Source organism: Juglans regia, chromosome 3, assembly GCF_001411555.2.
Source record: "Juglans regia cultivar Chandler chromosome 3, Walnut 2.0, whole genome shotgun sequence".
In the NCBI taxonomy this organism is placed as follows: domain Eukaryota; kingdom Viridiplantae; phylum Streptophyta; class Magnoliopsida; order Fagales; family Juglandaceae; genus Juglans; species Juglans regia.
In genome coordinates this window covers 25,827,549-25,840,481 of record NC_049903.1, presented here as the reverse complement: position 1 = coordinate 25,840,481, position 12,933 = coordinate 25,827,549, and the positions used below count along the sequence as shown (strand labels likewise).

The 12,933-nt window shown below is 36.9% G+C and overlaps 1 protein-coding gene and 1 long non-coding RNA gene across 2 annotated transcripts; one reads left to right on the top strand and one right to left on the bottom strand.

Moving 5' to 3' along the window:
- Window positions 1–292: 292 nt before the first annotated feature.
- On the bottom strand, window positions 293–2,074 carry LOC118347894. The gene is made up of 2 exons (XR_004801042.1): window positions 1,804–2,074; window positions 293–1,114 (listed from the first exon to the last, which is right to left on the bottom strand). It is a non-coding gene; the product is annotated as an uncharacterized LOC118347894 (long non-coding RNA).
- A 9,423-nt stretch (window positions 2,075–11,497) lies between these two features.
- LOC109020774 lies at window positions 11,498–12,933 on the top strand. Its single transcript, XM_035688745.1, has 4 exons — window positions 11,498–11,965; window positions 12,032–12,343; window positions 12,392–12,583; window positions 12,745–12,933. The coding sequence occupies exons 1-4, from the start codon at window positions 11,498–11,500 to the stop codon at window positions 12,931–12,933; spliced, it is 1,161 nt and encodes a 386-aa protein (XP_035544638.1).

The window sequence follows — 12,933 nt, the reverse complement described above, 5'->3', positions numbered from 1 at the left end:
AAGCACAAAATAGTTATTTTGTAGGCCTCATTTGGTTACACAATAAAATGAGATAAAATAAAAATTTAAAATTAAATTATTTATTATATTTTATTTAAAAATTTAAAAAAATTGTAATGATTAGATGACTCTCTCCATTTTCATTAACTGAAAGATTGGCCGAAAAACTTGAGACTAAAGGATTGAGGGGTATTGTGACTAGATAATAGTATTAATATTTTATGTTGAATATTCTTTTACGACCCAAAAAATTATTATATGTTGAAGATGGAAATGATATTTTTTTTAACAGTAAGAGACAAATAAAATCAATAATAAATAATCAAAATCCATTCGAATTACAAGGCCCAATAGAAAGTGTCAGACTAGAGTGATTGCATATGCCATTTTACAGCAATCATAAAACCCATGGTGGAAATGTTTTTTTTTTTGAAAGTATCCTGTATCCACATCAACTTAAATCAAAGTTTGGATACAAAGAGGAATAGAATCAACATACAAGATACTATTACTGATGCTTAAGAGCATCTTGACACAAGGCATGAGCTATAGAATTACAAGCTCTCACAGTAAGCCTCACAGTCCAAGTTGTAAAAGAGTCTAAAGTAGATTTTGTGTCCCTGATCCGTACGCCAACATATGAGTCTCTATCTGTTGTGGCTTTGAGGCAGTTAACTACTTGCAAAGAATCACCTTCTCCATGATCAAATCCTGCCACCCTAGTGTCTTGCAGAACAAAGAGGCTTGAAAAGCTGCGAAAGCTTCTGCTAGCAAAGGATCAGGGAAGAGGACATGGTTCATTCTCAAAGTAGCTCTCACCTTTCCTTCCCAATCTCGGATAACAGCCCCAACCCCTACCTTGCAATTGGTTTTGTAGAGGGCAGCTTCTCAATTTAGCTTCAGTTTGCCTCGAGGAGGAGCTTCCCATTGAGAGAGGCCACTCATGACAGTAGATGGGGGTGTAACGGGTCCGGTTTGGTCCAGTTTTGGACAAAATCTAGGACCGAACCGGTAACACCAGTTTTACATTTTTTAAAACCGATTACACACCAGTTACCCCCCTAAACCGGTACTTCATGTTTTACCGATTCCGGTCCAGTTCAGTCCGGTTTTCCTATTTTAATAAAATGTAAATTTCTAAAAACTGTGCGTTAAAACAATACAAGCTATAAAGCTGCTTTTATTAAAACTGTGCTGGAAAACAATACAAACTATAAAGCTGCTATAAGCCTATGATACATGTTCATATGATACACAATTGATTATATGGCAGATACATGTTAACTATGGCAGATACATGATAACTATGGCAGATTACAAATATGGCAAATTGATTTAATACACAATTGATTATATGATACATGGCAAATTTTATACACAATTACAAATTACAAAAATAAAATTATAAAACATAATTACAAGTTGCACAATTACAAAAATAAAACACGATTACACAGATTAGTAAATACCATCTACTAGTTTTCGGATTCAAAATCCTAAATTACAATCACAAAATTACACAAACACAATCACAAAAATTCCAATTACAAATTACAAATTACACAGATTACAAATTACAATTACACACAATTACACGAACACAATCACAAAAATCCTAAATTTCGGATTCAACAACCCTAATAACACAAATACCATCTACCAGATTTCAAAGTAATTTCACAAACACAATCACAAACACAATCACAAACACATTCACAAAACCCTAATGATTCGTATCAGGTTTCAAAGTAATTTCAAATAACTTAAACAAGTGAAATGAAAAAAATAATGGAGAAAAATTACCGTGAGGAATCGAAGACAGAAGAGAGATGTGAGAGAGGGGCTGTCGGCTGCGTGAGGAGCTGTGTGAGTCGTGACTCAGTGAGAGATGAGAGGCTCAGAGGGCAGCGCAGCGGGAGGGGAGGTTCGACGGCGAGAGTGAGGTGAGGCCGAGGGTCTGTGCATGGCAGGCTGCAGCCTGCGTGAGAGACGAAGTAGAGAGGGACTATAACTATTGAGGAAGGTTGCGGCAGAACGAATACAGAAGAATCGAGGGAGAGGTAGACAGAGAGACGTGAGGAGGGGCATTTTTAGGGGTTTTGGAGAGGAAACGGCGCCGTTGCTTTGTTTAGGGGCCTTGGGCTGCTGGGCTTTTGTGAGTCCACTGGGCTTTCTGGCCCGCTGGACTTGTTTTTACTTTGTAATATATACATATTAATATATATTAATGTACTAGTGAAAGGTGCATTCCACATGGTACCTGATCTAAAAAGAAAAAAGGTTTTTATAAATTTGTAAATATTAATAAAGAAGAATTAAGTTTTAATATTAGATTATTAGTATAGCTATATTAGTATCAGTTATAGCTATATAAGATATTAGACGATATAATAATATTAATATTAGGCCTTTAATATAGTTTTTTTCTTTTTAATTTTTTTTTTATAACAACGGATCTCATTCCATTCATTCAATGAGGACATACAAAGTTGACTTAAAATAACAAGTCAATTATAAACATTAGTAGTTTTTCAGTACACTTTCGTGACTGACGTAATCTAGTCCAGACAGCTAATCTCTAAAGACCGAAGTCCAAGAAATAGCACAACTCTGTCTACGACAGAGTTTGCAGTAACCAAATAACAAAACTCCATATCCAACTAGACGGAATATGGAGAAACCAACACCAACATCACCGCCTAAGCAGAGGGGGGACAACACCTTTCGAACCTAAGTCCGAAGGGACAACATTTTTAGATTTTTTGTTTTCTTGAAAATAAAGACAGGACATAAATAAGTTACATTAAGAAAACACTGTAAAAATGAAAAAATAATGCACAACAAGGCTACAGAAGAGAAAACCAACGGTTGATCCTGGAAGATCCAGAGTCGCCAGTTCGGGAGCAGCCACGCATTGCAACGGCAAAGAGCTCCTTGGTGGCGCGTGAGGGACACGCGCTGACGAGTTCCAGAGTTTTCGTCCCGCGCGTGGGGGCTACGCTCCACTCCGGTTGGGGCCGCATTTGGTGGACATGTAGATCGGCGGCTGGACAACCTCCTAATGTGGCGCGTGTTGGCTATTGGGTACCGAAAGGTCACGATCGGTGATTCTCCCTTTATTTGGCCTAAAAAAAAAAAAACAAGAGCTAAATACTACACAAGAAGAAAAACAGAGAGCGGGAGGGAAGGAGCCTAAGCTCCCAACCCCTCTAGCCGATCTGAAGTTTGCGGGAGGGTTTAGAGAGAAATGGAAGGGTTTTCTTTTCTTTTTCCCAAGAGTCTGTTGAGAAGTAGCTTGGCTATTAATATAATTATATATTAGTATTAATTATAGTGATTTGATACAAATATAATCTATATTAGACTATTAGTATTAGTATATATGTTAGAATTAGTTATAGCTATATAATATATTACACTATATATGATGGTATTAATATTAGACTATTAGTATATCTATATATCAGTATTAGTTATAGTGATTTAGTATAACTATATTAGTATAACTATAGTCTATATTAGACTATTAGCTATTAGTATAGCTATATATTCGTATTAGTTATAGTGATTTAGTATAACTATATTAGACTATTATTATACGTATAACTATAATCTATATTAAACTATTCGTATTAGTCTATATATTAGTATTAGTTATAGCGAGTTTAATTTATTATAACTATATTATTGATAGACTATAGTGATAGTATATTAATGTTAGTATACTAATACTAAATTACTAATAGTATTAGTATTACTATATTATTATTTCATATGTAATTATTTAGTATAGTGATTTATATACTAATTTATATATAGACTTAAAGTATATTACTAATAGTAATATAGTATTAGACTATTAGTATTAGACCATAAAATGAAAATTATAATTAATATACATTATATACTAATGTATATTAGTATTACTAATTTACTAATGTATTATGTACTTATCAAAAAGAATATATTGAGAATTTATTAAGCCATAAAAATTTGGAAATAATATTTGAGTGATTTTCTTTCTTAAAATATTTCTCTTTTAAGATCCTGGCAGCAAGAGAGTTTGGAGAGGAGATGATTCTCCAACACTGCTTTGCTAGGAGAGCACAATTGAAGTTTTCAAAATCCCTTAGACCCAATCCTCCTGTTTTCTTGGATTTGCTTATCTATTTCCATGCTACCCAGTGTATCTTGTGTTCTTGAGGTTGTTGACCACACCAGAAGGACCTGACTAGCTTGTTAAGATCATGTAGCAACTGTTTTGGCAATTTGAAAAGCCCCATGCTATAAGTTGGGATAGCCTGATTACTGCTTTAATTAATATCTCATTTCCTCCTTGTGAAAGTAGTTTAGTCTTCCAACTACTCAATTTAGATTGCACTTTGCCTAGGATACCTTTGAAAGACTAAGACCTCGACCTACCAACTAGAGTTGGTCTAAGTACTTCTCATAGGAGTTGGTCCCTCTAATTCCAGAAATGCTTGTGACAATCTCTCTTGTTTGTTCTCTAGTGTTTGTGATGAAGAAGATGTAAGTCTTTTCCTTGTTAAGTCTCTGCCCTGATGCTCTCTCTTAGGTGCCCAGTAGGTGATAAAGTTGACTCCATTCTATGGAGTTTGTTTTGCAAAATAATAGGGAGTCATCTACAAAAAATAGGTGATTAATGTGCAAATGATGTTTTCGAATTGGTAAACTTGTGATCAAACCAGTCTGTTTAGCTTTGTTGATGAGGCAACTTAGAGCTTTTGTGCTCATAATGAAAAGGTAAGGGGAGAGGGGATCCTCTTGCCTAATGCCTCGAGTTAGACAAAAGAAAGGTTGTGGCACTCCATTTATAATGAGAGAATAGGTCACTATGATAACATATTTCATGATGAGGTCTATCCAGGTTGCTAAAAATCCCATTTTCTTCATGACAGATTTCAAAAAGTTTCACTCTATCTTGTCATAGGCTTTGCTCATGTTTAGTTTCAGAGTCATTTATCCATCCTTCCCTTTTAATCTAGCCTTCATAGTGTGTGTGTAAGGATTCAAAGGCAACAACGACATTATTAGTGATGAGTCTCCCTGGAACAAATTATGTCTGGGTAGGGGAAATTATATCTGGTAAGATTGTTTTAAGCCTATTTGCCAAAGTTTTAGCAATGATTTTGTAAAGGACATTGCATAAACTTATTGGTCTGAAATTAGTGACAATGGATGGATTTAGCTTCTTAGGGATGAGAACTATGAAGGTTTCATTGAGTTTTCCATCCCACTTACCACCATTTAGGACCTCTAAGGTTGCCTCACATACACGAGTTCCCATTGTGTCCCAATATTCTTGAAAAAACAATGCAGGGACACCATCAGGCCCAGGGGAGCCTAGAGGGTTCATATTGAATATCGCCTCCTTGATCTCTACTGCAGTGAAAGCTGTTGATAGAGTAGAGTTCAATTCCTCTGTAACAACCTGCTTCATTGGGGTCAGACATTCCTTTATACCAGCTGGTTGAGAGGTTGAGAAAAGGTCCTTGAAAAATTTTTGGAACACATGGCAGATTACCTGAGGATCCTGAGTTTCTTGGCCTAAAGGTGATTGTGTCCTACTGATTGTGTTGGTATTCTTTCTTTGGCTTGCACATTTGTGGAAATACTAAATGTTTCGATCTCCATCCTTCAACCAAGCATGTTTTGCTCTTTGTTGCCACTTTAAAGTTTTAGTAGTCATAAGGGAATTGAACTCTTGTTGAACATTCTTAATCTCTTCATGTAAGTTGCCTTGATTTGTTTCTTGCAGGAGGTTAAGCTGTTCAGTTTTTTCTTTGAGGAGTCTCCCTTGGTCCCTATGTTTGATCCTGCTCCAGGCCTTCAATTCTTCTAACAGAATTTAAGACCTTGCAGGGTTCTTTGTAAGCTGCTTGGTTTGCTGGCTGAAGATTCCCAAGCACTTTTGATGAGGCCCCCACAATCCTCCTGTTTGCTCCAAGTAGATTCGAACCTGAATATCCTCTCTTTTTTCCCATAGAGAGCTAACCATTTGTGTGGACTAGAATAGGTTTGTGGTCTGATTGAGAACAAGTTAAGTGAGACATTGAATGATTGGCAAAGTTGTTAATCCATGGAGTGTTGCCACCAAGCCCTGTCTTGTCTTTCTTTTGTGAATTGACTCCCTTCCCTATTATTTGTCCATGTGTATTGTCACCACTAAAACCTAGATCCTATAGACCACAGAAGGATAGTGCATCCTTGAACTGAACCAGTTGCCTGTATGGCCTGTTGGAGGCCCCATATTTCTCCCTTTGATGGGTCATTTCATTAAAATCAGCAAAGCAAAGCCAATGGATATTATCACCAGGTTTGAAAACCTTTAACAAGTTCCAGCTCTCATGTCTTTTAGCAGTTTTGGGGTGTCCATAAAATCCAGTGATTTGGCATCTTAATGATTCTAAATGGAGTTTTAACATAGCAGATATGTGCCAGTTGGTGTAGGTTAGCACCTCAACAACAGTTGTAGTGTTCCACAGTAATGCCAACACCCCACTCCTGCTCTACTTTCAACACAAAAACAGTTGTCATATTCCAATTTAACTCTAAGTCTTTCCATTTTACCATGACTACACTTGGTTTGTCCTCTTAACGTTTGTCACAAAAGGAGGATCACTAATATTGTTTGTTACATCTGAGAGAGCATAGAGTTGCCCTCTTGCCTTTCTGTTCTAGGATTTGCTTCTCACAAGCTTGTTAGAGGTATTCTCCTTGTTTTCGAGGTTATGCTCAGTAGGATCACCCAGCTGGTTTGACTTTGGGGGGTTATTAAAAGTAAAGTCTTCATATATCAACATATCCTCACCCGCAATAGAAGGAGATATAGGATGCAAAGGACATATCTGATTGGGAAACTTAGCAAAGTCCTTGGGAAGACTGTAATGGTTTTGGGCAAAGAATCTAGAAAGGAGCAAATCACAAGATCTCTGAGAGTAGGAGGAGTGCAATCAACAGAATTCACATGTCCTTCCTTTGTTAAAAAAACCATTATCATGGGTTGAGTTGACACCCTTAATTCCTACAGTATTAACCAGGATGGGTGCCTCGTTAATTGTTTGTGATGTGGACTCCCCAAATCTAAGGTTGTTGCCTCCCTCCTCCTATGGGTTCCATCTCCAGGAGGAGCCATGGTTCTCATGCTCCACGGAGCCACCGTACTTCTTCAGGAAGACCCCTTTTGAAGAGAATGAGCTTGCTTGTAACCATTAGCCATACTGGTCCTTTGCTTGAGACTCTGGTGACATCTCTGAGAAGCTCCCTTTCCCGTGCATAAATCGATCACATTTGAAACAAAACATGGGAAGTCGTTCATACTTAAAAGAAAGCCAGTATTGTTTATCAATAAACTTGAGAAAACGACCTCTTAGGAGGGGCTTGGTAATGTTAACTTCAACTTTGATTATTAAGAAACTGCCTTAGCCATACCCCTCAATATCAACCTCAACCTCAAGGACTTTCCCCAAGCCAGAGCCAACTAGGACTCCAATATCCTTATTCATTCCTGCAAATGGAAGGTTGTGTATCTGAATCTAGAAAGGGTTGGTATGGAACTGCACCTCTAAAGGAGATAACACACCTTCGAACTGTTTCATGCAGATGAGATGACAGTCAAAAGACCATGGCCTCCCCTACACCACTTTTTGTTTATTTGAGTAAAGTTAAAATTCCAAATGGAACTGGTTTATACTGAGCTCTTTGAAAGTGATCCAGCCCTCAATGTTCCATACCTTAGCCATGGTCGATTTAAAAGCTTCTCTGTTTGTAGTTCTATCAGTAAATATCATTGCAATGAGACAATGTTTCATTTTGATATTTGATGATAAGATTGCATCATCTGAGAGGATGATCTCCTCTTGTTCTTCTTCTGTCAGCTTTAGTGATTCCCAACGTTGCATAATATCTTCTGTCATTGTTACAATCTCTACAGACTCAAGCCTAAGAGACAAACTAGCTTTGACACCAATCAAAATTGAAAATCCTCACCCTGCAAAACAAACACAGCAAATGCTCAACTTCCAATACAAAAGGAGTTTAAAAAATATTTAATAAATCATCATGCACGTTCACAAAGCTATTGAAAAAAAGATTTCCCATCGGCCATGTCACGACTTCGGCATCCTTTAAGAACTTTGTTTGGAAGAATGGAAAGTTGGAAGGAGACTATATTTAAATATTTTTGTCTGAAAAGCGGGTGAGGCTGTGAGCTGCCATTTATAAAATAATTTCAAAACTTCTGTTCTTTATTCTAAGTATAACGATACCATTAAATTTTGTCAACAACTTGTCACCTGTAAGAAGTTTTTCCCCATTTTAGTGGGTCTGTGAGGAACAATTAAGAGAATAAGAAAAGAAGGTCCAACCCAAAATAAATAGGCCCCTCGGCCCGATTCGCAAGTAGACTCTCCTGGACGCAACCCCTATATGGGTGCAGATTGCATGGGGGATAAGACTCACCGACTTGGAGATTCCTCTACTAGCATCTAGCCCTTGAGTACTGATTGAGCTGAATTATTACATATTTTATACATTTAGAACCAATATATGTTATTTATTTCATTACATTATTATTGGTTTTAGATAAAAAAAAAAATGGTTAAGATGAATAAATCCGAGTTGTGATTTAAATTGGTTAATAGCATGATTTATGCTTAATTTTATAACTTGTGATTTAATTGGACAATATTCATTCACATGCACAACATATTTTTGATATTTTATTATTCTTATTTTATTTTATTTTATTTCTAATTTCTATTATTTTATTTCTAATTTCAAATTCAAAGGAATTTCAAATTCAAAGGACTTTCAAGTGGGCAAGACGTTGGAACAACCTAAGAACTTTCAATGAGTGTAGGACTCTTCAAATAAGGATAATGATGGAGTTTGAGAATAATTCGGATCAGAGTCCAAAATTCATTAGGAGATAGAATGGACACAATTTAGAAATTTAATCATAATTTTCCGTTCAAATATTGGATTGATATAATTTTTAATGCGTTGGAAAGCTATCTTAAAGGGCTACAAACTCCTAAAGCGCGTACGTGGTTGCCAAATTGAGTCCTAAAATTTAAGCGATTTTTTGTGCTAGAATACGAAGACATTAGGGTTTCTTTCCTGTCCTATTTAAACATATTATTAGCACGAAATTGGAGACTTTTGCAGAGTAAGGCCGTGCATTTGAAGAACTCTTCTAGGGTTTAATTGCCACTCCAGCCGCCTCCTCCATTGCCTACCACCTCTATCTCCATTCATTTGGCTTGCTCTTTTCACCCTTTACTATTTATTTAATTTAGTTTAAAATTTATGGAGTAATTTTGAGATTTTTGGCTTAGAAATTTGGGCAATTTATTTGCCATTTATTTTGCTTAATGTCGCTATTTTTCTTACTCTTTTAATATTTCATTGAACATTGATTACAATTGCTATGGATTAATTTTGAGAATTTGTGATTTGAATACAAGGATGAACCCTAGAATCTTGATTTTGGGGTTTTTCAATTTTCAGTTCGTATTTTGTCAATTATTTTCTAATCTAGTTTAATTCTTAGTTTAGTTTTATTAATCTCTTAGTTCCATTGCAAATTAGATTGATTAAAGTTTAATTAGGACTTAAATAATTTCAGTTTTATTGTTAATTTTCAAATTAATTAAGATTGTTTAATTTAGTTGATTCTTTGATTGTTAATTTCAATATGTTAGTCTTTTATATTTCATTTCGACACTCAAAAATCCAAAGATATGAATCTAGTCCATAACTAGTGCCCTTTTCATTCTTGTTGCACTCTTCCATTCATTTTACATACCATCATTTTTATTTTCTCTTTTTAAATATTTTCACCATTTTAAACAAGTTTGATTTTAAGTAATTTATCCTGAGGAGACGATCTAGGAATTTATTTCTAATTATTACGCGACATCCTCTTGTACTTCGGATAGCCTTTGTACTACTCATTTTTGAGTGAGTTATTTTGCGCTGTTGCCGGGGACTAGTTGCTTGACGTAAATTTAAACTCGTTATTTTTATTTTTATTTTTATTTATTTTTCTATCACTATCTTATCTCTGATTACATGTTTCACTTGTCACCTATTACTCAGTTACTTGAACCTTACTTATACTATTTGGACTGATGTTTCATGTTATGGATGAGGGACAATTCAAATATGTTGGTTAGAGTTACATCAAGCACTAAGAGTAGTATACACAGTCCAGAGATAGATAGCTCTTCTATTTTTTCTACAGACGGGGACATTGAAATTGAACAAACCATGGCTGCACCTGCACCACGCACTCTTGGGGATTATTTGCAGCCCACTCGCACCACTACACCATCATGCATTATTTTACCTGATGGTGCACCTAATTTTTCTATTAAGCATGGCATGATGTCATTGATACCTCAATTCCACGAGATGAATTCTGAGAGTCCTTATCAGCACTTGATAGATTTTGAGTTGGCCTGTACTATTTTTATCAATAGAGCCACTATTGATGAATTTATTAAACTTCGTTTATTTCCTTTCTCTTTAAAGGATAAAGCGAACATTTGGTTTAATTCTTTGAGGCCTAATTCTATCTCTAATTGGTCTAATATGTAGCGTGAGTTCTTACAAAAAAATTTTCCTTTTCAAAGAATTCAGTATTTGCAAGAGCAGATCAGCCAGTTCAATTAGACATCTGATGAGACCTTTCAGGCCAGTTGGGAAAGGTTTAACGATTTGGTGAACATCTGTCCGCATCACAGTTTTGAATCCTGGAAGTTGATAAATTATTTTTACACTGGTCTCACTCTACAATACAAGCAGTTTGTTCAAACAATGTGCAATGGAGAATTCTTTAGTAAGGAACCTAATGAAACATTGTCATTTTTTGACTATCTTGCTGAGAGCGCACAACAATGGAATACTCGCACTGATTGAGTTTCATTGATAGCACAGCCACTAAGGGCTATTGCTGGTGGGGGCAGATATGAGCTTAAGGAGGACACTGACGTTCAAGCCCGAATAGCTGCATTGACTAGAAAATTAGAGGTCATGGAGATGAAAATGTGAAGGCCGTGAAAACAGTAAAGACATGCTCTATATGAGCTAATTCAAACCACAAGACCCAAGATTGCCCAATCATGCCAGTATTTCAGGAGAGTGGTTCTGAGCATACAAAATCAACGAACTGGATAAATAAAGCACAAAATCAGCCTTTATCCAATACATATAATCCGGGGTGGAGGAATCACCCAAACTTCTCATGGAGGTATGATCAGCCTGGCCGGTCTCCACCACCTTCCCAGCAGCCATTTCATCAGGCTGCTCCTCAGCACCAGTATTAGCCATATCAGAGTTCTCAGAGCTATCCTTTTGTAGCATCTCCAGGATTTTAGCCTTATGTAGCTGCACAGAATCTCAGCCTCAATCATCTGCGAAGAAGTCTCTAGATGATAGTATGGCACAAATGGTTAATACACTTTAACAATTTATGCAGATTCAGGTCACTACAAACAATCAGAACACTCAGGTCATAAATGACTTGCGGGGCACCATCAATAAGATGAGCACGACATTGAGCACTCTAGAGAAAGGGAAATTCCCATCACAGCCTCAGCCTAATCCTCAAGTATATCGAAAACAACAACAGCAAGTGCATAATGTCTTAGGGAAGGTTTTTGAGACAGCGAAGGCCGTTCTTACTTTGAGAAGTGGAAAGGAAGTTCCCCAACCAGAGATGACCATTGACAAACAGGTAGTTGCTCCTACACCTGAAGATGTAACAGAGACTGATGAAGCTGAAAAAGAACCAGAGGTAGTGAGACCAGAGTCGAAGAAGCCTATGAGTGCAGATGCTAAAACTAGTAGGGGGTACCAACCTGTGGTTCCCTATCCTCAGAAATTGGCATCTAGCCAAAAGAATAAATACCACACCGAGATTCAGGAGATCTTCAAGCAAGTAAAGATTAATATTCCACTCTTGGATGCCATACAACAAGTTCCTTCATATGCAAAATTTGTAAAGGATTTGTGCACAGTGAAAAGGAAGTTGAATGTAAAGAAGAAAGTTTTCCCAACGAAGCAAGTCAGCGCATTGATATTGAGCGAGACTCCTCAGAAGTTTGGAGATCCCGGCTCTCCCCACATTTTCATTATGATTGGTGAGTCATGCATTGGGAGAGCTCTACTTGATTTGGGGAGTAGTGTGAACTTGCTACCGTTCTCAGTGTATGAGCAGTTGGGATTAGGTGAGCTAAAAAAGACCTCTATCAAGCTACAGTTAGCTGACAGATTAGTTAAGATGCCGAGGGGTATTGTTGAGAATGTGTTGGTACAGGTGGACAAATTTTACTACCCAGTAGATTTTGTAGTTCTTGATATGCAGCAGCCAACCACTACTATTTACCAGGCGCTTGTCATCTTTGGGCGCCCATTCCTTTCTACCTCCAATACACTGATAAATTGTCGAAGTGGAATGCTGAAACTCACATTCGAGAATATGACATTGGAAATAAATGTATTCAATACTTGCAAGATGCCTGGTGATTGCGACGAATCAGAGGTGCATGCTGTTGAAGTGATTTCAGAGCTTGAAGAAATAAAGAGAGAGGCCTACTATAAATCCCACTTGGCGAAGGAGCGAATGAAGGCCTTGCATGACAAGAAGATCCATGACAAACATCTTGTCCCTGATCACAAAGTGCTCCTCTACAATTCAAGACTGCATTTTTTTCCCAGGAAGCCGAAATTTTGATGGAAGGGGCCGTACATTATAAAGAAGGTTCATCCTCACGGGGTGGTAGACATTGTCAACCGAAGAATGGAAATAGCTTCACTGTTAATGGACAACGTCTAAAGCCATTTCTGAAGGTCTTTGATCCACACGAAGAGATCTTGCTTGTGCAAGATTCCAGGAAAGTTTTTTGA